General features: G+C 48.6%; 1 protein-coding gene across 2 annotated transcripts; it reads right to left on the bottom strand.

Moving 5' to 3' along the window:
* Positions 1-40: 40 nt before the first annotated feature.
* SLC46A3 (solute carrier family 46 member 3) lies at positions 41-26,158 on the bottom strand. 2 transcript variants are annotated; one of them, XR_016213359.1, is made up of 7 exons: positions 25,819-25,951; positions 25,250-25,463; positions 13,717-14,587; positions 10,949-11,032; positions 6,547-6,652; positions 5,118-5,274; positions 41-1,417 (listed from the first exon to the last, which is right to left on the bottom strand). XR_016213359.1 is itself a non-coding variant. In XM_002721432.6 (6 exons), exons 2-6 carry the CDS (start codon positions 25,436-25,438, stop codon positions 1,336-1,338), a joined length of 1,383 nt encoding a protein of 460 aa, XP_002721478.3. In that variant the 5' UTR covers positions 25,439-25,463; positions 25,819-26,158; the 3' UTR covers positions 41-1,335. The 2 variants fall into 2 exon arrangements, 1 of the variants encoding a protein (XP_002721478.3); XM_002721432.6 differs by lacking the exon at positions 6,547-6,652 and having other exon boundaries at positions 25,819-26,158.
* Between the last annotated feature and the right edge of the window lie 104 nt (positions 26,159-26,262).

The raw sequence follows: 26,262 nt of genomic DNA, 5'->3' as shown, positions 1-26,262 counted from the left end.
AATATATAGCTTTAAATAATTTCTACAAGTAAAAAACCCACAATTTTGTAGTCATTTAATTGAGTTTCGAGAACATGTACTGAGGCCACAAAAAATAAATCAAACATTGTCCCTGTCCTCAGGAGATGATTGTCCAGTAGGGGAAATAATTCCAAGGCAGTGGGAAATGCTGGGCTGGAAGTCCCAGGTGTATGGGGAGGCTGGGGCCCCGTAGGCCCTGGGGAGTCAGGGGAACACAGAGGCCAGGGTGTGGCTGGCACTGGGAAGTCTCACTGTGATGTAGGATGAAGGGCTAGTGGAAGAGGACCGAGTGATGTTTCCCAAGACCTCAGGGGTCTGGGGATGAGCATTGGGTGCCAGGAGACAAGACTGGAAGGGGTCCAGTCGGGGCGGGACCAGCATGCTTGCTGGATCCTACTCCCATGGGTGTCAACCCTGCAAGGTGTGTGTTTTAGAAACGCAGTTCTCTGGGCCATGGGGACTGTGCACGTGGTAGCTGGGAGAGAAAGGCTCAGGGTAGAACTCCCAGCCAGGGTTTGCGGAATGTGTATATCCCACTGACGTGAGGAACAAGTGCTGGCGCTACAGTAGAAGCTACTTTACACCACAGTTGGTGGTTTTTCAAATTTCTACAGGAAAATTTCATTTATAGTCTTTTTTCCCAGTCACCTCTGTGTTGCATATAAAAATATGATCATGCTGGTCGCGGATGAAACCCACGAGGGAAAATGAAGAAGCATGTTCTTTTCAGAGGACAGAATGGGTAATCACTGTTGCTGCCCTCAAGTGGAGGAATGCTTTCCTTTTTAGGATTTTGTTCTTAGTCAAAGCTGGTTATCAACAGCCCCTTGATGGGCTCTACAAAATCAAGCACTATCCAAGTATAGGCAAAATTATATTAGAAATATTTGAAAATTTGCATCACCATTTATCAGTGAGTTGCTGTGATTTTTCTTATGTCTTCAGAATCCCTGAGATAGATCAGAAACCCATTTTGCAGATGAAGGAATGGAGGTAAAGAGTTCTCGATTGCAGCGAGCCCGGAGGAAGTCCGGCGGATGATGGCTTTGGATCACATCTGGTGTCTTCATCTGTCTGGATACTCTTGACTTTGAGTTTCTTTTGTAAGTCCACAAGTGAGCAGTATTTTGAGATTTGTTCTTCTCTGTGTTGGAAATGTACTGCTTGAGAAGACAAAGTGCTTCAAGTGCCTGGTGCCATAAGCAGTTAAAGCCAGGAGCTGGTGGAACACTGATTATGCGGGAGCACTGATTGTGGAATGAGTTCTGTTCTGAATTTGCACTGCCCGGCGTGGGCGACCACGCGTGGGTGTCCTCAGCCTGACGGCTCTTCCCTCGGCTCCTCCTGTAAGAGGAGCCTGTAGCTTCCCTCGGTCCAGTTGATGCACTTGACGGCGCTGCAAAAGCACACGAGACATTGTGAGATCAGGAGGGAGAGTTCATAAACAAGGAATCCACACTCCCTTCTCTGATCCGGTCATGTGGCTTTGATAAATTCTACCAGTTGTGTAGAGAAGGAACATCCTGACTCCTCAGGCAGAGCGTAGCTGACCCAGGATGCAGCGCAGTGGGAGAATAATAACAAACCTACCTGAGCTTATTTTCTCTTTGGGACCCCTGACATCCCAGCTGTCCCCCGGCTACTCTTTGCAGACCACAAAGAATAGTGGGAGCTAAAGCTGTTCCTGAAGATCTTGTTCAGTAGCTAAGAAGCTGTTTGGTAGCTGCACCTTCAGCTCAGAAACAAGGGTACTTGGAAAAAATTAAAACTGCATGCAATTTTGATCTTAAAACTATTGAGCAGGATAAGATTAAAATAATCTCAAAAGCCCATCCACATCTACTTCATTATAATGAGCAATGTTAAGTATCAGTTTTTGACAACATTACCAAAGATTTCCTTATGTTAGTTCATGATCAATCATGAACCTTTTCTTTTTTTTTTTTTTTTTTAGATTTGTTTTATTATTTGAAAGGCAGATAGAATGGGAGAGACAGAGATCTTTGATTTGCTGGTTGAATCAAATGGCTCAAATGGCCAAAATGTCCAGGGCAGAGCCAGGTGGAAGCCAGGAGCCTGGAGCTCCATCCTGTCTCCCACCCACATGGGTGGCAGGGACCCAACCACTTAAGCCATCTGCTGCTGCTCTCCCAGGTGCATTAGCAGGGAGCTGGATCTGAAACGGAGCAGCCGGGACCTGAACTCGTGCTCTAATGGGGGATTCTAGCATTGCAGGGGGTGGCTTAACCCAGTGCACCACCCCAGTGCACCGCAATGCCAGCCTCCACTGAACCTTTTTTTAAAGTTTCAACACATGTTCATGAGTTGCTTTATGATAGAGCTCAGTAAACTACATCATGTGCTCACTGACACAGCATGTATTTGCAATTTTGCCAATTAGATGAATGACTTTTTTTTAAACATACTTAGTAAAAATAACTTTTCATCAAAATCAGAGCAGCTGCGAATACTGCTGTACTCTAATACAGATCTAGGTATCAGAATTCTGTCGAAGGGCCTGTGTGGTGGCATAGCAGGCTAAGCTGTTGCTTGCAACATGACATTCCCACATTGGGGTGCTTTGCTTCTGATCCAGCTCCCTGCTAATGCACTGGGAAAGCAGCAGATGATGCCCCAGGTACTTGGACCCCTCTCACCGCATGGAAGACCTGGAGGGAGTTCCTGGCTCCTGAGCTGGGCCTGGACCAGCCTCAGCCATTGCGGCCATTTGGAGAGTGAACCAGTGGTTGGAAGACCTCTTTCTCTCTGTCTCTCCATCTCTCTCTCTCTCTCTGTCACTCTGCCTTTCAAATAAATAAAATCAATCTCTCTCTCTCTCTCTCTCTCTCTCTCAGAATTCACTTGAGACAATATATGAAAGCTTCAAAAAGTTCATGGAAATGGAATATTAAAAGCTGTGTCTTAGTTCCATTTTTCATGAGCTTTTAGAAAGTACCCTCTTAGATATTCAGCTCCTGTTAGGAATAAGACATGGGCTGGCCCTTTAAGGAGTTCACGGTCTGGGAACAATGCTTTCAGTTTAAGAAAATTATTGGGGCTGGCGCTGTGGCATAGTGAGCTAAGCTTCTGCCTGTGGTGCTGGCATCCACATAGGTTCAAGTCCTGGCTGCTCCTCTTCCGATCCAGCTCTCTGTATGGCCTGGGAAAGCAGAAGGACTTGGGCCCCTGCACCTGCAAGGGAGACCCCAAAGAAGCTCTTGGCTTCTGGCTTTGGATCGGCCCAGCCCCGACCTTTGTGGCCATCTGGGGAGTGAACCAGCAGATGGAAGACCTTTCTCTCTGTCTCTCCCTCTCTTTATCTATAACTACCCTCAAATAAACAAATAAAAACTTTAAAAAGATTATTGTTCGTAAAATTAGATTAATTTGAAAGGCAAAGACACAGTTACACAAAGAACTGCCATCAGCCGGGTCATTCCCTAAATGTAGCCAGGGTTGGGCCAGGCTCAAGTGACAAAGATGCAACTACTTGAGCCATCACCTGCTTCCTTCCAGGGTGGGCATTAGGGGGCAGTGGGAGTGGGGAGTAGGGCTGGAACTTGCACCCAGGCGCTCTGATAGGAGGTGTGGGTGTCCTGGAAACCAGCAGCAGAATGCTTTGCAGGCCTGAGCTGGTAGGGACTGTTCTCCCGTGCTCTCAGCCTCACCCTACAGTGCTTATGAGGAGCAGAGAAGGCCTGGTGCCTTGTGACCTGCCTTCTCCTGGGTGCTGTCGCGGTGCTGTGCTGTCAGCCATGTGAAATGGGCCAAGCTCAGTGCAGGTGCTTCAGCGAGCTCTTGCTTCAAGGCCTTGGCCCCACAGACTGTCAAATGCATGTGCTTGGGCACTGTTGCGACCACTCACCCAGCTGGCTTACACTAGGTTCATTGGAAGGCAAAGGAAGGAAGAAATATTTCATCCGTGTTTATGCCTCTGATCTCTATCATATGTACTATACACAAATGGAATTTGGGGCTTGGTACTTATAAATCATTAAACAAGCTGATAGTAGAAGACCTCTTAATATTCACAACATGATTATTAATCCATGTTAAAGTAAATCGCATTATAATCTGAGAAAACGAAATTTAAATGTTATCTGAAGGTATTTCAGAAATTCCAGGACAAAACAGGGCAGGTGTTTGGCCTAGCGGTTAAGCTGTCAGGATGCCTGTGTCCCACTGTGGAGTACCTGGATTCGATTCCTGGCCCTGGCTCCTGATTCTAGCTCGCTCTAATGCAGACCCAGGAGGCAGCAGTGATGGCTCAAGTCGCTGCTGCCCAAGTGGGAGACCTGGATGGAGTTCCCTGCTCCTGGCTTTGTAGAGGGCATTTGGGGACTGAACCAGTGGAAGGGAGTGCTTTCTCCCTGGCGGTCTTTCCACCCCCAGCTTTTCTCTAGAAGAAATAAAAATAACTTCTTTTCACAGTTTGAGGACTGCCCAGCAGGCGGGCATCCCATGTTAGAATTCAAGTGCCAGCTGCTCTGCTGCCGATCCAGCTCCCTGCTAACGTGCTAGGAAAGCACTAGATGACAGCCCAAGTACTTGGGCCCGTGCACCCACGTGGGAGACCAGGATGGAGTTCTTGGCTCCCGGTGTCAGCCTGCCCCAGGCCAGGCTGTTGGGGCCATTTGGGAAATGATCCAGCGAATGGAAGATCTCTTTCTTCTGTGTCTCTGCTTCTCTCTCTTTTTTAAATAGATAAACACATCTTTAAAAAATAATAAAGTTTGAAGAAAATGGAGTGAAAGGATAAGCTTATTTTGGTAGAAATCCATGCAATTTTTTCAGCATGCTCACTTTTGAATGACACTTCCTATGAACTTTCTGAAGTGTCTGTGCATTTTAGATGCTTATCTGATGATTTATATTTCAAGAGAAAGGGGGAACCTCTCAGGCTCTCTAACCCACTCTCTCTCCTAGCTCTGGTCTCTCTCAGTCTCCAAAGTTGCAGACTTCCGTTTCTGAAAGTTATCGAGGGGAGCACATCCTGGGGCAGAATCCCAGCAGCTCTGCCCGAGGTGACCGCTGCAGTCAGGGAGTTCACTGAATGTAGCTGCCCGCCGAGAAAGTGACCGAAAGTTCCCACTCACCTCAGGCTGATCAGTGGGATTAGTAACAGACCGGCAGACAGCAGAAAAGTGAAGCCCGGGAACCAATCCACTGTGGCTGAATAAATTCCGTTAAAAGTAGACCCTGAGGCAACACCAGCCAGGGTTTCTAAGAAGGCAATGCAAGCGAACAGGGTGCCTGTTGGGGGAGGGGTGTGGAGGAAGACAAAGAAAGGGCTGGGTTACAAAACAACAAGCAAAAGCCAGTGGAGCCAATTGGGATTCATTGAAAAACAGCAGACATGGTGACACTGCCTGGTGAATGAGTTATTCCTTCAAAATCCCTGAGGATCATGGGAAGCCATTTTTGCCAATGGAGAAACCACAGCAAAGAGTTCTTTCTCCTTGGACTCGAGGTGGGAGCTGCTGAAAATGAGAAAAGCTGAATTGCAATGTCCAGAGGGCAACCGCAGCTGACCCAGGTCTCTGCTCCTGGCCACAGCATCAGGCAAAGCTGCACCTGCCCATTGCTGTTCCATCCCCAGGCTTATCTGCCACACCTGTGGACACGGTGGCTCCCAGCGAGCAGCGCTACCCACCCAAGGCCACCTGCAAAGCAAACACATCCTTTTCATCAGCCTTTCAGCGCTGGCAAGATTGACAGGTGCAGGCAAAGACTGATGAGATCCTTCCCATATACTCTGCACCTTGAACTTCACCCCACCCTCCAAAGTGATCCACAACTCCAGGCTCCACAATGTTCCTCGAGTTTGAGGCACCAAGTGAACCGCCCTGTGCTCTAGTGAAGCCTTATGCCCCAGTTTGAGGTGAAGTGGCTCTTTAACACCTGCTTCCATTTCACCTGCTCGCCGCTGCCTCTGCTCTGGGGAGCCTGGCGAGGTGAGAAGAGCAGGCCCTTTGCCGTGGCCACACCTGCTGTGCACCAGCTTTGCCGGAGGGCCAGTGTGCAGCGCTGTTAGAGAAGTGCCAGATGCCTGCACATTCTGTCCAAGTTCACACTGGACATTCTTCTACCAATTGTCGGTTCTGCCTGGAGTCCCTGCCACAGCCAACAGTAGTATGGGGGACAGACAGTGCCAGTCTTGTTCTGTGACGTTCTGGTAACGCACTCTTGGTGGGAAGTGGGGCAGACCGTGCCATCTGCCTGACACAGTCCGACTGGCATGAAGGAACTCTCCCTTGCTGAACTCCTCGGAGCAGCTCAGCTTGTTTAACAGTTGCCGGAGAGAAACAGTAACGACAAGTGCAATTAAGTATATTTCCCAAACTTTTAAAAAACCCAGTAGAACTAAAGAAGCAAGTCTGGTTTCCTCTGTTCCAATTCACAATAAAGGAGCACACAGGTTATGTCAGGGTAAAGCAAGTAGACCAAGACGGCTTTAGCTGTGAGTTTCACAGTGTAAGAGCATAGAGATGACTTCAAAATCATTATCAAGATTCTATTTCTCACCTTTCTTAAGTAGGATCAATGACAGACGTCTGAAAACCTCTGCAGTATTTCCCGTCCCCTTCTGATTATGTTAAAGTACAGAATACTTTCACGAGAAATGGCCAGTCTTTAAGGATAATAAAGGATAGGAAGACATTTAGCTATGAAATTTCCACAGCAGTCAAAGGATTTCTTGGTTTGCAGTTAGAAACGAAGTATTTATGCTCTCCTAGAATGATGGAGTCACAGTTCACAAAGTCACATCATTCAGAAATGCCAAAATGTATACTAAACACTTTTCAGTGTTACTGTGTTTAACACTGGGATGACTCTTCAGAAGCCATTACAGGGGACTGGCATTGTGGTGCAACAGAATGAGCTGCCGGCCGCAACGCCACATCCCATATCAGAGCACCGGTTTGAACCTGGCTCCCTGCTAATGTACTGGGAAAGCAGCAGAAGATGGTACATGTATTTGGGCCCCTGCCTTCCATTTGGGAGACTCGTATGTTGCTTCGGGCTCCTGGTTTCAGCTTGGATCAGTCCCTGCTGTTGCAGCCATTTGAGGAGTGAACCAGTGGATGGAAAATCTCTCTCTCCCCTGTCTCTCCTTCCCTCTCTCTCTCTCTCTCTCTCTCTCTCTCTCTCTCTCTCTCACACACACACACAGAGTTTTTCAAATGAATAAATAAATCTTTTAAAGTAGGTATAAACAAAAATATCCTATCTGCCTATAATCCGACAATTCCAGTTTAGCTCCAAGTCTTAACAGGGAGGCTTTGTTCCCTGGTAGCTTTGTGGAGATGGAATACACAAACCCTAACACTCAGCATTTGGAAGTGAACAGTTCCAAGGATCTCAGTATGTTCACGGAGTTCAGTAGCCATCAGCACCATCTAACTAGAATGTTTGCATCAAAGGCAAACTCTGCACACATCGTCGGTCACTCCCCATCTCCCCCGACAGTTAGCGGACCTGAATTTAAGTCTGTACCCACGGATCTGCTGATTCTGGACATTTCGTACAAATAGACCCGTACTTAGGTGTGGTCTTTGGGCATTTTGCATCTTTAATTTAGCATGAGGACCTCACAGCTTCCACACATGGCGGTGTGCATCGTATCCTGTTTTCTTTTTATGGAGCACTGGGAGCCCACTGGAGAGACACACCACCATTGTTTATCCACTCATCGGTTCATGGGTATATGAATTTGCCTCTTTCAGACTCTTGGGAATGCTTTTATGAACCTTTGCGAGGTCGTGTGTGGACATGTTGCTTCCATTTCTCCTGGGCCCATGTGTCAAGGTGGAGCTGCTTAGTCAGCAGGTGATTCTGACTGAAGAACTGCCAAACTGTTTTCAAAAAGTGGCCGCAGCATTTCCTGTCCATCCCAGGCTCTCCACCTCGGCGCTAGCATTTGTTAGGCGCGATCTTCCATTGGCTGTCCTAATGGGTCTCAATGCAGTTTTCATTTGCACTTCTCGGATGACAGGTGATTTTCACCTTTTTCTCATGTGCTTATTGGTCATCATCTTTGGAGACAAACCTATTCAAATCTTTTGCCTAGGGGCCAGCACTGTGGCATAGCAGGTAAAGCTGCCGCCTACAGCATCCCATATGGGCACTGGTTTGAGTCCTGGATGCTCCCCTTTCAATCCAGCTCTCTCCTCTGGCCTGGGAAAGTGGTAGAAAATGGCCCAGATCCTTGGGCCTCTCCCCTGCACCCAAATGGGAGACCCAGAGGAAGCTCCAGGCTCCTGGCTTTGGATTGGCATAGCTCCGGCCATTGTAGCCATCTAGGGAGTGAATCAGCAAACAGAAGACATTTCTCTCTCTCTCTCTCTCTCTAGCTCTGCCTTTCCAATAAATGTTAAGAAAAATAAATCTTTTGTGTATTTTAACGTTGTTGAGTTCTAAAGTGTGATATATGATGGATACAAGCTCCCAATCAGATTTAGGATTGGCAAATATTTTCTCCCCTTCTGGGGTTGTTTTCTCACTTGATGATGTCCGTTGAAGCACAAACATTTTTCAAAGGACAAACTCCAGACAGCATGTTTGGATAAAGTCTAATTTATCTGTTTTGTTGTTGTGGTTGTGCTTTTTAATGTCAGATTTTTTTTTTTTTACAGGCAGAGTTAGTGAGGGAGAGAGACAGAGAGAAAGGTCTTCCTTCCATTGGTTCATCCCCCAAACGGCTGCTACAGCTGGTGCGCTGTGCCGATCCGAAGCCAGGAGCCGGGTGCTTCCTCCTGGTCTCCCATGGGGTGCAGGGCCCAAGCACTTGGGCCATCCTCCACTGCACTCCCGGGCCACAGCAGAGAGCTGGACTGGAAGAGGAGCAACCAGGACAGAATCTGGCGCCCCAACCGGGACTAGAACCCCGGGGTGCAGGTGCCGCGGGTGGAGGATTAGCCTAGTGAGCTGTGGTGCCGGCCTAATGTCAGATTTAAGAAACTATTGCACAATCTGAGGCAGCAGGCCGAGTTTTACTTAGTGTAGTTATAAATTTTTATATTCCTAAGTGATTTTCAAGGTAACCATCATCACACAACCTATGAATAGCTGTGTGATTAATCAGCTACCTTATGAGTGGGCAAAAAAAAATCAAGAAATGCATTTTTAATTTCTTGAAGCAGGCAGTCTTCTGCAGTGTTGTCTAAACTGGCATAAATACAATGGCATAATTATGGATTATCAGTAAATAATCAAATAAGGCCACTTATACCCGGCTGGGATGGGAAACAGAAGAAAGTTCCAGAGTCTAGGGCTAGTTCATGATGTGAGAGGGACGGGGGGTGACCACAGCCCAGTATCCTACTAATGGCTAGGCTTTAGCTAGAAATTTCACGCTTGTCTCCTTCTGCACTGGTGGTTCTGTTGGATCATCTGTAGTTGGGAGGATGAACCCACAGGTTTTAAGACTTGGGCATCCTTGCTGGCCCAACTTCCTGTGCACTTGATCAAGGGATGATGTGGGAGAAAAGGTTATGGTGTGTCTTCTCTGTTCCTGCCACACATTGGGCATCTCCCTGGCTGCCTTCTCACTACCTGCATCACCACAGTGCCAGGCAGCCGTGTCTTTGCATTTGAAGCAGTTGAGTGAGATCCTGTTTCCTCCCTGGACTTGGACTTGGGTGCAGCTGCAGTATGTGCAGCACCCAGAGAAGGGACAGGATCAGAGGTCAACATACTGCATTCCATGTCCAGTCAGTCCTTGGTGTTCGCAGGTTCCTCATCTATGGATTCAACTCATCTTGGACCAAAACTGTAATTAGGCCTGCAATGGTTGCATCCTACTTAACATGTGCAGGCTTTTTTTTTTTTTTGGTCCTCATTCCCTCAGCAATATTACATAACAGCTATAGACATAGGAGTACACTGTGTTAGGTAAGATCCGTAAACTGGAAATGGTTTACAGTGTACAGGAGGATGTGCGTGGGTTCTATGCAAATACTACTCCAATCGATAGAAGGGACTTGTGTGTGCATGCATTCTGGTATCTGCAAGGATCCTGAGACCATCCTCAGTGGTTCCTGAGAGATGGACTGTATTTAGAAGTTATGACCCTGGGGGCTGGCACTGTGGTGTAGCAGGTAAAGCCGCTGCTGACAGTGCCAGCATCCCATATGGGCGCTGGTTGAGTCCTGGCTGCTCCATTTCCAATCCAGCTGTATGCTGGCTTGGGAAAGCAGTGGAAGATGGCCCAAGTCCTTGGGCCCATGCACCCACATGGGAAGACCAGGAAGAAGCTCCTGGCTCCTGGCTCCTGGCTCCTGGCTCCTGGCTTTGGATCAGCACAGCTCCAGCCGTTGTGGCCTTCTCAGGTGTGAACTAGTGGATGGAAGACCTCTCTCTCTCTCTCTCTCTCTCTGCCTCTCCTTCTCTCTCTGTGTAACTCTGACTTTCAAATAAATAAATATTTTTTTAAAAAAAGAAGTTAGGACCCTGGCTAATAAGCTGTCATTTAAATATGTTCTGTCTCCCCACTGTGAGAAATGTAACTTTGAAGGCCAGACAGAAACAGAATTCCCAGGCTTTTTTTTTTAAACAGTTCCATGCTGAAACACGATAACACTGAAAGAGCTGGTGCCTGGGTCTCAGTCCCAGGCTACAGTCATCCCAGGCCACAGGCTCAGAGAGACGCATGTACACACATAGGGGTATGCAGTGCCCCCTCCTCTGCAGTCACCAGGTCAGGCCCTACCCTCCTGTAGAGAAAGTCACTGCTTGGCTCCCCCTGGAGGAGGTGAGCGCTCATGGCAGGCCCCTTGGGAGAAAGGGCTGGGGAAGTGGATTCGCCGACCCCCCCACTGGGTCCAGAGCTGTCTCTTGGTTGGGAATTCCACGGATCCAGCAGCCGGTGGATTTGGACCAGTGCAGATTGTAGGCTGCCTGCACCCCGTGAACCCGCGACACTTACCTTGTTCGGTAGAATGAACCACTTTGGACAGCATGGCCCGCAGCACAGACAGCGGCACGATGGTGAAGAGAAACGGCACCCTGACTGGGAGGAAAACGGCAGGAGTCACTGTGGGTCACCAAACCCACAGCCAGCTCCAAAGGCGAAACCTTCTGTCTCCATGTTCATTTTCTGCCAGCTTCCTAGTGCACTGCCCCGAAAGATGGAATTAACCAATTGTAGGATTCTCTCTGATGAATTTAACAGGGACTCTGCATATGTGTCAGCCTAAGGGTACTTTAGAATTCTTATTCCAGGCCGGCGCCGCGGCTCACTAGGCTAATCCTCTGCAGCGCCAGCACACCGGGTTCTAGTCCCAGTCAGGGCACCGGATTCTGTCCTGGCTAACCCTCTTCCAGGCCAGCTCTCTGCTGTGGCCAGGGAGTGCAGTGGAGGATGGCCCAAGTGCTTGGGCCCTGCACTCCACGGGAGACCAGGAGAATTACCTGGCTCCTGCCATCGGATCAGCGCGGTGCGCCGGCCGCAGCGCGCCGGCCGCAGCGCGCCGGCCGCGGCAGCCATTGGAGAGTGAACCAATGGCAAAGGAAGACCTTTCTCTCTGTCTCTCTCTCTCACTGTCCACTCTGCCTGTCAAAAAAAAGAAAAAAAAAAGTCAGTAGCATTTTGAGTTATATCATAAAACAGAAGTAGATTATTGGGGCTGGTGCTGTGGCGCAGTGTGTTAAAGCCCCAGCCTGCAGCGCCAACATCCCATATAGGCTCTGGTTCGAGTCCCGGCTGCTCCACTTCCCACCCAGCTCTCTGCTATGGCCTGGGAAAGCAGTGGAAGATGGTCCAAGTCCTTGGGCCCCTGCACCCATGTGGGAGACCCAGAAGAAGCTCCTGGCTCCTGGCTTCGGATCAGCTTAACTCTGGCCATTGCGGTCATTTGGGGAGTAAATCTCTCGCTCTCTGGCTCTATCTGTCTCTGTAACTCTGCCTTTCAAATAAATAAAATAAATCTTTTAAAAAAAAAAGAAGTAAATTACATTTTCAGTCTGTTTTAAAGCTTTTAAAATATTTTCACATGTTAACTTACCAGACCTTGGCAGCTGGTAGGGAGACAGAATATAAAACTGGAATTTACTGACTAGTAGGCATCGTGCTAATAGCAAGCAAGGGTATCTAACCCAATACAAGCAAGGACACTTCAAAAAGCTTGCGGAAAAATGGAATTAAAAGATTAGTTTAGGGGCAGGTGTTTGGTCGAGCATTGGACCCACCACTTGGGATGCCTGCCTCCCATATCAGAGCACCTGGTTTCAGTTCCAGCTCCTCCACTTCTGATCCAGCTTCCTGCTAAGGTGCACCAGGGAGGCAGCAGGTGACGGCGCAAGTACTTGGGTCCCTGCCACCCAGGTGGGAGACTCGGCTTGAGTTTCAGGCCCTTGGTTTCACCCTGGCCTAGCCTTGGCTGCTGAGGACATTTGGGGAGTAAACCAGCAGGTGGAAGATCTCCTCTCTCCCTCTCTCTCTCTCTCCCCCTCTCTCTTGGACTCTCTGCTTTTCAAATAAAATGAAACATTTGTAAGAACTAAAATAAAAAGATAAAAAAAAGTTTATTTTGATGCAAAATTGTTTGAAGCCCATAATAGTTTTCTCATATACTTTTCATGAATTGTTGGAAAACCCATTGTAGTCATTATTACCCCCTGAAGTAATTACCACTGTGACCATTTTAGAGATGCGAAATGAGAATGCAGTGTAGTTAAATAATTCGCCTGGTGCTTTAGATGGAGAAAGTGCCCGTTTTTCACTCCACTTTAGACAGAGCGGCCTGGAGCTTTCTGGAGTTCCCCCTGTACAGTTCTAGTGTCTTTGCCATTGTAGGATCTCACTCAAGCCCTACAAGAACAGATAGGAGGTGGGGGGTAACTACAGAAGCAGTCCAAGGTGCCCAACAGCAACTTGGCAACCATCACTTCACACAGTGACCGACTGGCTCAAAGATCAGTTTGCAAAATCTTGTGTGCAAGAACTTTCCCCTTGAATTCAATGAGCGGGCGCTTTTCTTATAAATATTTGGGAGCATCCTCTCTATGATTATTCTAAATATTTTTAAATGGAAAATAGCTTTCTTAACAGCATTTTAAGAAATGCTCATGTCACAGAAAACTATATTGAAGAAGAAATTCCAAAAAAGAATGTTCTTCAAACAATTTTTTGGCAAATATGAGAATTTGGAAAGTTGCTGTTATTCAATAAATTATTTTTTTTAAAAAAGATTTATTTCATTTATTTGTTAGGCAGAGTGACAGGGAGACAGATCTTCCATCCGCTGTTTCACTCCCTAAATGGCCACAGTGGCTGGGGCTGGACCAGGCTGAAACCGGGAGCCAGGAACTCCATCTGGGTTTTCCATGTGGGTGGCAGGGACCCAAGTTTTTGGGCCACCTTCCACTGCTCTCCATGGCACATTAGCAAGGCACTGGATTGGAGGCAGAGCAGCCAGACCTCAAACTGGTACTTGTATGGGCTACCAGCATCATAAACAGCAGCTTAATCTGCTAAGCCAGAATGCAGCCCTTAGTAAGTTAATTTTTTTAAAGCAAATTTGATTTTCAGCTTGGTGGCTTCTGGCAAAGCAGGCTTTTTTTTTTTTTTTTTAATATTCAATTAAACTAGAATGGGGCAAATAAAGAACTTTCTATTAAAGCGTTTCTCCAACAGACCGCGTTCACCTTCCATAAAGTGAAATACACCGCTCTAAGGCCACATTTGCAACTCACCCAGAAACATCATCAGAGTTGTCCTGGCAAACGCAGTCAGAGCCATTCCCGACATGGTGGTGAGGATGCCGATGAAGGCGATGTGGATATCTTCCATGCAGTAAGAGAAAAGCCATATTCCCAGGAAGCTGCTTAAAAAAGAGGCACTCCCCAAAGCAGACCCGTAACCGATAAAAACCTCGTTCCAGCAGAGCGGTGAATTCAACTCATAAAGGATAAAAATCGGGGACATGCCAACCACCAGGAAGAAGTATGTGATTACGGTACAAATTAACAAGTAGAGCGTGATCCGCCGCTTCCTGGAAGCATTTTTAAAAAGCGCATACGTTCGGTAAAATAGGTTTTTAAAGCCTTCACACCACGACATAGCTACACTCTCCGGCGAAGGCTCTTTCATTGGATCGCCGAGAAAAAATAAAATGTAGATCAGGTTGACAGCCAGCGTCACGGCAATGATTACGAAGGACCACACGAAACCGAGCTCTCTGATAAAGTAGCCAGAGGCGAGCCCCGTGAGTCCAGTCACAAGTCCAAGTATGAAGTCGATCACAGCTATCCGGATAATTTTCTGCTTGTGGTCTTTACACTGATCAACTATGTAGGCAAGGCAAGCTCCCCAGAAGGTGGTGTAATTGCCACAAAGTGCACCAAGGAAGGTCGATGCAATCAGAAGCTGGAAGGGGAAGGCAAAATAGGAAAGCAGGCAGAGCCAGACGCTGGTGGCCAGGGCCCCGGCGGAAGACAGAATCATCGGGAGCTTTCGTCCGTGGAGGTCACTGTTGGACAACAGTATGAACGTGGACACCAGGCCAGGAATCAACCCGCTCATTTCCATCTGCAGGCTGAAAAGAGACGCTTTTTTCTGAACTTCCTGCAGAGGAATAAGAAGACAATATATGCACAGAGGTTTATACAATGTGCATTGCAGTATCCTGGTGCATGCTTTTCTTTTTTAAGATTTATTTATTTGAATGGCAGAATTACAAAGAGAGGTAGAGACAGAGAGAGGTTTTCCATCTGCTGGTTCACTCCCCAGATGGCCACAATGACTGGGATGGACCAGGCTGAAGACAGGAGCCGAGGGCTTCTTCTGGGTCTCCCACGTGGGTGCAGGGGCCCAAGCACTTGGGCCAGCTTCCGCTGCTTTCCTGGGCGCATTAGCAGGGATGGGAACTGGAGCAGCCCGGATCCAAACCGGCGCCCACATAGCATGCCGGCACTGCAGGCTGGGACTTTAACCCACTGCGCCATAGTGCCGGCCCTGGTGCCTACTTTTCTTGACGTTGCCAAGGGCAGAGAGTCTCTGGTGTAGGGGCGGGCGGGACCAGCTTCAATCTTCATCTGAGATGCAAAGATGACATCATCGTTCACACTCAGTTGCGATACTGAAGTCCATTTGTGGGGACATTAGCCCATAGAAAGAAAAATGTACTGTTATGTGTGTTCTGCAGAGGACTTGTAGATCCCAAAGCCTCTGGCGTGAACTGAAGTCCAATTTGTCTGTCTTCTCGGAAGAGTGGGCACCGAGAGCTCACAGTCACCGTTAAGCGACATTTCCGTGAGACGCCTTCCTATCTGTGCTAACACAGAACAGGAGCAGCCGGGCCGCCCTTTCTACCTGGCTCTCCACAAACAAATCTGTGATACGTATTCCTTTTTTTAAATTACAGAAAAGAAAATTTAAAATAAGATCAAACCCAAAGAGAAGCCTTGTGTTGACTAATGATGGTAGCAGGCCACGCATCAAGGAGCAAGATAACCTCAACTCCCGAGGACTGAAACGATGACAACTGCACAGACACAGAGTGAAGGATGGGAGAACTGTAATGCCAGTTATTTCACAGAAAGAATTTAAATTTTTTTAAAAAAGTTATTTGAGGAGGTGCCAGCACTATGGCACAGTAGGATAAGCCTCCACCTGTGGTGCAGGCATCCCATATGGGCACCGGTTCGTGTCCCAGCTGCTCCTCTTCTTTTTTTTTTTTTTTTTTTTTTTGACAGGCAGAGTGGACAGTGAGAGAGAGAGACAGAGAGAAAGGTCTTCCTTTGCCGTTGGTTCACCCTCCAATGGCCGCTGCGGCCGGCGCACCACGCTGATCCAATGGCAGGAGCCAGGAGCCAGGTGCTTTTCCTGGTCTCCCATGGGGTGCAGGGCCCAAGCACTTGGGCCATCCTCCACTGCACTCCTTGGCCACAGCAGAGGGCTGGCCTGGAAGAGGGGCAACCGGGACAGAATTCGGCGCCCCGACTGGGACTAGAACCCGGTGTGCCGGCGCCGCTAGGCGGAGGATTAGCCTAGTGAGCCGCGGCGCCGGCTCTGCTCCTCTTCTGATCCACCTCTCTGCTATGGCCTGAGGAAGCAGTGGAAGATGGCCCAAGCCCTTGGGCCCCTGCACTCATGTGGGAGACCTGGAAGAAGCTCCTGGCTCCTGGCTTCAGATCAGCCCAGTTCCGGCCATTGTGGCCATTTTGGGAGTGAATCAGCAGGTGGAAGATCTTTCTGTCTCTCTCCCTCTCTCTGTCTGTAACTCTACTTCTCAAATAAATAAATAAAATATTTAAAAATAAAAAAAAATCACAATGAGACACCACTTTACCATTGGATGGCTGCCATGAGAAAGACAGATAATAACAAGCGTGGGTGAGCATGTGGGAAACCCCAGCCCTCTCATAGAGTGCTGGGGGAGATATGCAATGGTGCAGGCGCTCTGGGAAGCACTTTGTTCCTCACATCATCAAATATGTACAGCTACTGTATATGATCTAGCAGCTCTACTCCTGGGTATAGACCCAGGAGAAATGAAAGCATAGGTCCACCAAAGATTGCATGCAAATGTCAATAACAACTTGGCTCTCAATAGTCAAACCCAAAGGCAAAGACCAAAACACCCATCAACAGATGAAGAGGGGAAAAACTGGCGTGTCCACATAATGGATGTCATTTATCAACAGAAAGACACGAAGTACGGCTTCATGCCACAACATGGACAAACTTAGAAAATGTTATGCCAAATGAGACAAGCTGGTCGCTAGAGTCCGCATATTGCTTGGCTGGATTTCTAGGAAATGTCCAGGATAGACAAATGTAGAGAGCCAGAGAGTATAAAACTCGCCACCCAGGACTTGGAGGTGGGGACACAGGATCGGGGCCTGACAGCTAGTAAGTGTGGAGGTCCTTTTGGGGGTGATGGCAACTGCCTACAATTGACTATGGCAATGGCTACACAACTCTGATTTGCTAACAGTTATTGAACTGCACATTCTCGACAGGTGAATTGTGTGGTATGTAGATAATATCCTCGTGAAGCTGTTCTTAAAAAGAATAAAACATGTCCAACCCAGTTAATGAAGCATTGGAACTAGACTGATAGAACATGGGCACCGCCAAGTGCAGCCTCTGGGCCTTTTTCCTTCTGCTGGGGTTTTAAGGTAGGAGACCAATACCTGTCTATCCACCTTTCTACAGGTGCATCTGTCACCTTGGGAGATTTCTACCTAAACCAGTGGAAGCTCAGGAGGGATCTGCTGGGAGCTGCTCCTGCAGTGTGACCCATGTTGGACTAGAGTGGATTCTGTGTAGATTCATTGACCTTCTCACCCGGATGTCCCAATGTATCCCCTCCTCTCTAGAGGTACTTTCTAAAAAAAGAGAAGCCCTCAGGAAAATAATGAGCCCAGTGGGCTAGGTAAGGTCCCTTTCAGAGACAGGTATCTGGATGGGTGTGGTAGTCTGTGTAGGTGAATGGGTGCTGAGCGAGAGTTGAGCAAGCATTTGTGCCATGGGCCCTCCAGCTATCGGGAGAAGCCCATGGGCACCATCTTGGTATTTTGAAATACATGCATCAGTGGCAACGTGCATTGTGTTTGGTGCAGCAGTGAAGTCACCAGGTAGGCTGTCTACATCCCACATTGGGGTGCTTGGTTCAAGTCTTGGCTACTCCACTTCCAATCCAGCTTCCTGCTAAGATACACCCTGAGAGCAAGCACATGATGACTCAATTATACTCAGTTCCCTGACACCCACATGGAGAACCCAGATTGAGGTCCGGGCTCCTGGTTTAACCTGACCCAGCCCTGGCTGTTGCAGACACTGGGGAAGTGAACCATCAGAGGGAAGATCTCTCTCCTTATGTATGTTTCTCTGTTTCTTTGCCTTTCAAATAAAATGAAAATAACTATTTTTCTTCAAAAATTCATCAATGGGCTGGTGCTGTGGCGTAGTGTGTCCCAGCTGCTCCACTTCTGATCCAGCTCTCTGTATGGCCTGGGAAAGCAGTAGAAGATGGCCCAAGTCCTTAGTCCCCTGCACCCACATGGGAGACCCAGAATAAGTTCCAGGCTCTTGGCTTTAGATCAGCCCAGCTTTGGCTGTTGCACCCATTTCGAGAGTGAACCAGCACATGGAAAGACCTCTCCTCTCTCTGCCTCTCTGTAACTCTACCTCTCAAATAAAAATAAATATTTAAAAAAATGCATCGGGGCTGTCGCTGCAGCTTAGTGGGCTAAGCCTCTGACTGTGGTGCTGGCATCCCATATGGGCACTGGTTCCTGTCCTGGCTGCTCCACTTCCAATCCAGCTCCCTGCTAATGTGCCTGGGAAAGCAGTAGAAGATGACCCAAATGCTTGAGCCCCTAAACCCACGTGGGAGACCAAGAAGAAGCTTCTGGCTCCTGGCTTCTAATCGGCTCAACTCCAGCAGCTGCAGCCATTTGGTGAGTGAACCAGAGGATGGAAGACCTTTCTCTATGTCTCTCCTTCTCTCTGTCTGTAACTCTACCTCTCAAATAAATAAGTAAATAATTTGAGAAGCAGAGTCAGGCAGGGTAGAGGGGTAGAGAGAAAGAAAAGATCTCATATCCACTGGCTCCTTACCCATGTGCCCACAACAGCTGGGGCTGGACTGAAGCCAAGAGCCAGGAGGAACTCAATGCAGGTCTCTCACATGGATGGAAGAAACCCAACTATTTGAGCCATCACCACTGCCTCCGAGTCCACATTAGTAGGAAGCTGGAGTCAGGACCTGAAGCCAAGCATCAAGTCCAGGTACTCTGATATATGTAGGAGTCTTAGCCATTGGACCAAATGCCTACACCAATGGAAAGAATTTTGTCTGACTCAAAAACAATTTCTGGGGGCTGGTGCTGTGGTATAGTGGGCTAAGCCTCTGTCTGCGGCACCGGACACCCATATGGGTGCAGGTTCATGTCCTGGCTGCTTCTCTTCTGATACAGCTCTCTGCTATGGCCTGGGAAAGCAGTGGAAGATGGCCCAAGTCCTTGGGCCCTTGCATCCACTTGGGAGACCTGGAAGAAGCTCTTGGCTCCTGGCTTCGGATCAGCACAGCTCCAACTGTTGTGGCCATCTGGGGAGTAAACCAGTGGATGGAAGACCTCTCTCTCTGTCTCTTCCTTCTCTCTGTATGTAACTCTACCTCTCAAACAAACAAATAAAAAATAAAAATAAAAAATGAAAACAATTTTTGTCTCTGCTTCTCTGTATATTCTGAGTTTATTATAAATAATACATGCTGTTTTTATGATGGGAAATATCAAACTCATTTTAACAAAAGATTTATTCATGAGTATCTAGAATACACTCCAAGCAAAGGATGAACTACACAAATAGAAAATATGTCCACTTCCTTTTTTTTCTTAGTTTTTTTTTTTTTTAATTTACTTGAAAGGCAGAGTTACAGAGAAAGGAGGGGGTGGGAGAAAGAGAGACAGAGCTTTCATTTGCTGATTCACTCCCCACATGGCCACAATGGCTGCGGCTGTGCCAGGCCAGAGCCAGGAGCTTCTTATGGGTCTCCCACATGGGTGCAGGGGCTCAAGCACTTGGACCATTTTCTACTGCTTTCCCAGGTGCATTAATAGGGAGCTAGATCAGAAGTGGAGCAGCTGGGTCTCAAACCGGTGCCCCTACAGGATGTTGGCGCTGAAGGTGGTAGATTTACCTGCTAGGCCACATGCCAGCCCTGCCACTTTATCTGCTGTAACCTAGCCTATGGGAGGCAGGAACTTTGACTTCTGTACCACAGGGCCACCTGCTCTGGGAACAGTGCTGAGGCAAAGGTCGGCACTCAGTAGAGACTGACAGAATGAATGAGTAATCAAGTAGTGCAGTACAACTCGGTAGCTGTGCATGACCCTGACCAAATGACAGAGCTCAGTAGCTTCTTCCTCCAACAAGAGTAGCCGTCCCTACTTCACAGGCTGTTGTGGACATTAAATTTAAATAAATATAAGTGCTCAGCACAAGGCTGTGGCTCCTACTCAGTGTTCAAGTTTAATTCTTTCACCTTTGCTAGGGTAGACTTCTCCAGCTCATCTTTGGGTCTCTACCAGATAGAGCAGCCATCAAGTAAATATTTAGGGAACGACTAAAGCAAAGTTACCTTTGAATCAGCTTCTCAGCAAGATTTTCCTCCTTTGGGTTCCTCCCATTTCTGCCCCTGCCACACAACTCCTGCCACGCAACTCCTGCCTTCCTCTTTGTATCTGTCATCACTCTTAACCCAGTCTTGTACACAGACTGCCTTCTCATGTGGAACCTGTTTTCAAACGCATATTTTAACAAAGACAAATTCAAGCCCTGTTTCTGTGGGGAGCAACTGGGAGCAACTCGGACTAGACTAAGTTACTGGAATTAAGACTTATTCTATGCATCTGCTTTCCCACAATATGGTGGGAAAACAGCTTCTACACAGCTGCCTCCAGTTCAACCAATAAACTGTGGGACCTGCTCCTGATTGGAGGAGAGCAGCGTACTCGGTGTGTGGGTAGCAGAGTTGGGATTGGTGGAAGAGGACTATAAAGGAGGAGAGAGACGGCATGCACCAGGAACATCTAAGGGGAACATCTATCTGAAGGAACACCTGTGCAGCCCCCGAAAGAGCCGGCCGGCGGTGTGCCGCTCCCCCGCGGAAGTGGGGAAGGTGGCAGGGGGAACCGCCCTTCCACGGAGGTGGAAGGGACGGTAGCCAACCCGGGAAGAACCGCAGCAAACCCGGGGAGGGCCGAGCAGACGAAAGAACAGCGCAGGGTCTTGTGTCGTTCCCCCATGAAGAGGGGGAGCGACAGTTTCCATCCCAAAGTCAAAGTCCAGACACAGGAAACAAATTGTGCACGTGTGTCTGTCTGTATCTTTGGAGCTGTGGGACATTACCATCGTAAATTCTCTAAGGGCAAATGGACAAATCACAGTCCACAGAGTGCTGATTCCTGTTTGAGACTGAATATCACGCCAAGGTACTGAGACAGGAATGTAGGGAAGGAAGCAATGGCAATTTTAAAGAAGTCACAATTTCATAGGCGACAATGTATGTGGTGACTCCAACTGAGTAGAAGATATTTCGTGTCATTTTTCCTAAGTAAGAATCTGCTGGTTTTGAGAGATTGAGTTTGTTATTAAAATGTTCAGTTTCTCCCAAGCTGCTTTTCTGTAACGGCAGGGTCTCTACTTTGAAAAAATGCTTGGGGAGGATAGATACCCATCACCAACTGAGTTATAGGGGCACTTCAAAAAGTTCATGGAAAAACAAAATTAAAGATGTATGTTTTGGTACACAAAGATTTTCAAATCCATGCCTAGTTTTTTTTTTCATAATACACATTTTTTCATGAACTTTTTGGAGACCCATTGTGTGTGCGGATTTCAAAAAATTTTGGCACCAAAATCATCAAATCCTCTTACCTTTTAATTCCACTTTTCCCTGACCTTTCTGAAGTACCCTTGTCATTCAAAACTAATCATTTAACAAGAGGAAGGAGTGAGAAGGAGTTTACAAATTCCTTCCTCTACAGTAGTCAACAACCATGCCCAAAATTTCTTACTCCTTAACCAAATATCCCTTCCCACAGCGTCATCATGCTGTTAAGAGGTCCTTTAGAGATTAACCTCATTGCCCGAGAAAAGTGTGGCTCATAGTCACAGGGCTCAGAAACCCAGAAGAGCTGAACAATAGGTTAGATTAATACCAAGCTGTTTCTATGAGTATGCTGATGTAGATATATGGTAACCCAAAATGGGTTGAAAAGACAAAACTTTCACCAATAGACTCCCAATATATCAAATATAAATGACAAAGCTCACTTTATTTTCTATCTATGCCCTGAAACTCGTAATACCTTTCATTCCAGTGCGTATACATATGTGTGTCATATAAGAATAAGACATCTAATGTATTATTATCATACGCCCTACCTTCTTGCCTACAACTGATTTTTAAAAAAAGATTTATTCATTTATTTGAAATGCTGGTTCACCTCCCAAATGGCCACAACAGCCGCAGCTGGGCCAGGCTGAAGCCAGGAGCCCACAATGATACCCAGATCTCCTAGGTGGGTGGCAGGGGCCCAAACACTTGGGCCATCTTCTGCTGCTTTCCCAGATGCATTAGCAGGGAGCTGCGTTGGAAGTGGAACAGCCGGGACTCAACCTGGCCTTCCAATATGGGATGCAGGAGCTGCAAGCAGCTGCTTAACCAGCTGTGCCACAATACTGGCCCCACAATTGATGTTTTGAGAGGAGTTGCAAGAAACTGAGTTTGAGCTGGAAAAGAAAATTGATTCATTTATCATATTAGGGACTCTGTGCTATGGCCTCTCTTATTTTTAGGGTTTGAAGAAGAGGCCACACCTCCCTAACTTCCTTAGGATGAGTGGCCAGGGTCCCCGCAGCAGCGCTGGGTGCTGCAGATGGAGGCTCAGGGAACAGGAACTGTTTGCTCTTGGGCTTAGCGGGAAGAGGATGTTCTCCAAGGGACCAGAAGGAAGTGCTGAAGTGGCGCCTCCTGGAGGAGAGAATGCTCGGTTTGCGGCCCTGGCCCAGCTCTGGGTGGGGCGGTGGGAGTGAGGGTGGCTTTCAGGGAAAGGATCTAGAGTAGCATGTTCTCTGGAATAACTGATTCAATTAAAAACAATTAGTAAAAAAAAAAAAAATATGCAATTTGAATCCGTGGGCAAAATCTAAATGAGGCCACTGCTCCGAGCAGTGAGAGGTTCTCAGGAGCTGGGCCAGGCCAGAAGCCAGGAGGCCAAGACCCATTGCCTTTCCAGACCTTCAAGTTTTCTTCTCCATGGTCCCTCCCGAAGGAACAAGGCGGCTGCTCCCAGGGGTCTGGTGATGAAAAGCAGGGAATCCAAGGCAGAAGCAGTCGTGTCCATCACAGCTGCTGGGAATGACAGATGACAGCCAGCCAATGCTCAGGAAGGGAGGCGGAACCACCTGGGCGACCTTGGCCCTCATCTTGGTAGGACCTTTCCATGGGCCAGAACCGCCCAGTCATTCCTAAGAAAACCTCTCCCACGGAAACGAGGAAATGAGTAATGCACCCCCCACCCGGGGTGGGGGAGGCGACACCACCTGACAACTGGGGTGCATCTCAGAAAGCCCAAGAGCCTTCCCTCTGGGCCCCCTGCGCCACGTCCCTGCCTCCACGGAGAGCCAGTGGGAGGTGACTCAACTCCTGCAAACACTTCTCATTTTGCACCGGGAAGGCAGCACCGCATCTGGGCCGCACAGAAATATCCCCAAGGGGAAGATGTTCCAGGTTTATAAGTGGTTTGTTTTTGAGGCATTGAGGAAAAAACATTTCCAAATCTGGATGTGTTCTCTGTTGCATCTGGGTCTCGGTAGCCTTCCATCCAAAACCACTGAATGGAGCAGAGAAGTGGGGAGGCATCCCCTGTTGTAAGGAGAGGGGTCTGGGGGGAAGGGAAAGGCCCCAGAATATCTGGTGAAACATATTCTGTGACCCAAGAGGCAAAGTGCCATCCCAATACAGCCGCTGCCACCCCCACGCCATGACACCCATCCATGGTTCTCAGTGATGGGCCACCTTTTGCAGTCCTCGAAAGCTGGGCCAGGGCCGGGCCTGGACTGCATTGTAGCATGTTAAGCCACCGCCTGTGGCACTGGCATCCCATATGGGCACAGGTTCAAGTCCTAGCTGCTCCACTTGTGATCCAGCTCCCTGCTGGTGGCCTGGGAAAGCTGTAGAAGATGGCCCAAGTACTTGGGCCCCTGCACCCACTTGGGAGACCCAGAGGAAGCTCCTGGCTCAGCCCAGTTCTAGTCATGTCCATTTGGGGAGTGAACCAGTGCATGGAAGACCCCTCTCTGTTTCACCCTCTCTCTCTAACTCTGCTTCTCAAATAAATAAGTCTTTGAAAAGAAAAAGAAGAAGAAAGAAAGCTGGGACAAGCAGTTGCAGAAGGTGGCTGGAGGAAGTGGGCAAAGGAGAAGCAGAAACCCTACATCCCACCCACCCCACCCACTCTTCGTTGGTTCAATGGCCAGTCTTTGCTTTTTGCATAAAGGAGGGAGACAGCCCTGCAGGAAGTGAGACTGACATTTTCCAAGATGACAGAAAAGAGCTGTGAGGAGGGTGTTCAGCCGGGCAGGTAAGACGCCAGCCAGGACACCCGTAGCATCCCTATGAGTGTGGCTGGGTTTGAGTCTTGACTGTGCTTCTCACTCCAGCTTCCTGCTAATGCAGACCCTGGGAGGCAGTGTAAGGCCTCAAGTTATTGGGTTCCTGTCACTCACATGGAGACCTGGATTGAGTTCTTGGCTACCAGCCCCAAGTACCACCCGCATTTGTGGAGGAACCAGCAGATGGGAGCTCTGTGTCTGTCTCTGCTTATTGAAATAAATAAATAAATAAATAAACAAACAAATAAATAAAAGCTAAGAAAGGCAGGGAGGCTTTGTTTTTGTTTTTATTTATTTTTTTTTTAGAAGAACTAGAGTCACACGAAAAGGAGGTTTTAAGAAGAAGCAGAGGGGGCCGGCGCTGTGGCGCAGCAGATAAAGCGCTGCCTGCAGTGTGGGGCAACCCTCCAGGCTCCTGGCTCCTGGATCAGCGTTGAGGCCATTTGGGGAGTGAACTGGTGGATGGAAAACCTCCCACTCTCTCTGCTTCTGCCTCTCTGTAACTGCCTTCCAAATAAATAAATGAATCTTTTGATTGATTGATTGATTTTTTAAGCAACAGGTAGGGGCTGACATTTTGGCATAGCAAGTAAAGCTGCTGCCTGCAATGTTGGCATCCCTTATGAGTGTCAATTTGTGTCCTGGCTGCTCCATTTCCAATTAGCTCTATGCTAATAGCCTGGGGAAAGCAGTGGAAGATGGACCTAGTGTCTGGGTCCCTGTCACTTACGTGGAAGACTTTGATGAAGCTCCTGGCTCCTGGCTTTGGCCTGGTGCAGCCCTGGCATTGTGGCCATCTGGGGAGCGAATCAGCAAATGGAAGACCTCTCTCTCTCTGTCTCTCTCTCTCTGTCTCTGTGTGTGTGTGTGTGTGTGTGTGTCTGTTTCTCTTTTTGTAACTTTGACTTTCAAATAACTACAATAAATCTTAAAAAAAAAAAAAAAAAAAGGCAGATGAAAGGTTGTCAGGAAAGCCCAGGATGAGAACTGAGTCTGATGAGTTCGGGTCACCCTGGAGAGGCCAAAGTATGATGACTTAAAGCCCCAGCCCACTTTCCCTTTTTATGCCATTTTAGGGGTATTTTAATTTCTTACCTCCTGGAATTCAAAAATCGGGCTGCTTTTGTTTTTTTCACACTCAGAAACATTGCTATCAGATGCAAAGGAGTAGTTGCCCGTTTCCTCCCATATTCTCCTGTACACATACTGCGTTGTCAGCGGCGAGGTTAAGGTCATGGCAAATGCATTCAGGAAGATGGCAGGTTCCACAAATAAAACCTTCATGTTGCCTGCGTGAGGCGGCGGGGGCCTGTAAGCAGAGGAGGAGACAGGTTATCGGCGGCGTGCGATCTTACCCCGAAGCTGGGTCCTCAAAGACCTGCCAGCGAGAGCGCAGATGCGCAGGAGGCGCCTCGCAGGACGGGAACTTCTGCTGCGGGGCCCGCGGCTGCCACGAGCGGCCTTTCGCAGAGGAGACCCGCCGCCCTCCGCACCCGCTCCCCACGCACGCTGCCAGCTGCTGTCCCTAAAGTAAACAACTTCCCTCCGGGACGCGCGGTTGCGTAACTGTGCTTATTTTGCTGCGTGTTAACCCACTAGGGGTGGACGGGGGCTTATAAAAGCAGCGATCAGCAAGGGGCCTGTGCTTCATTTTTTCAACTCACCCCACGACCGCGGTCCTCCTGCCCGGCGAGGCGCAGTCCAACCCCGTCGGCGGGCTGGCTGCTCCGAGGCCCCGCGCGGGCAGCGCCCGGCCGGTCTGGGGCGGCCGGGGACGTGCCGGGGCTGGGGGTACGCGGGGAGCCGGCAGGGGCTACGCAGCTGCGCGGGGCTCCGGAGGACACGTTCCGGAGCACTGGGGCCGGGAGACTCGAGCCCTGATTTATAACGCAGACCGAGGCCAGAGCACTTCCGCGTGCAGGGTGACACCTGCGCCGCTCCCCGCGCAGCCCTCGGCTCTCCCCTGCTGGGTCTGCTGCTGGCGAGTCGGGCGCTGCGTCTGTCACTCGGTCCGCGGCCCCGCCCGCGCTGGGAGCCAACTCGCCAGTCGCGGGCTTAGCACAGCGGCTTGCCGGGGACACCCCAGCTCCTCTGCCATTGGACCCCGT

This window comes from Oryctolagus cuniculus, chromosome 9 (genome assembly GCF_051225735.1).
Source record: "Oryctolagus cuniculus isolate XC-2025 breed Fujian yellow rabbit chromosome 9, ASM5122573v1, whole genome shotgun sequence".
NCBI classification, from domain to species: domain Eukaryota; kingdom Metazoa; phylum Chordata; class Mammalia; order Lagomorpha; family Leporidae; genus Oryctolagus; species Oryctolagus cuniculus.
This window is presented reverse-complemented; position numbering and strand designations above follow the sequence as displayed.

Coding starts and splice junctions, on each gene's coding strand:
- SLC46A3 (XM_002721432.6), bottom strand. CDS start 25,438: ATGAAGGTTTTATTTGTGGAACCTGCCATCTTCCTGAATGCATTTGCC. Junction 14,588..25,249: donor CGATTTTTGAATTCCAGGAG/GTAAGAAATTAA, acceptor ATTCCTCTGCAG/GAAGTTCAGAAAAAAGCGTC. Junction 11,033..13,716: donor AACTCTGATGATGTTTCTGG/GTGAGTTGCAAA, acceptor TTTTCCTCCCAG/TCAGGGTGCCGTTTCTCTTC.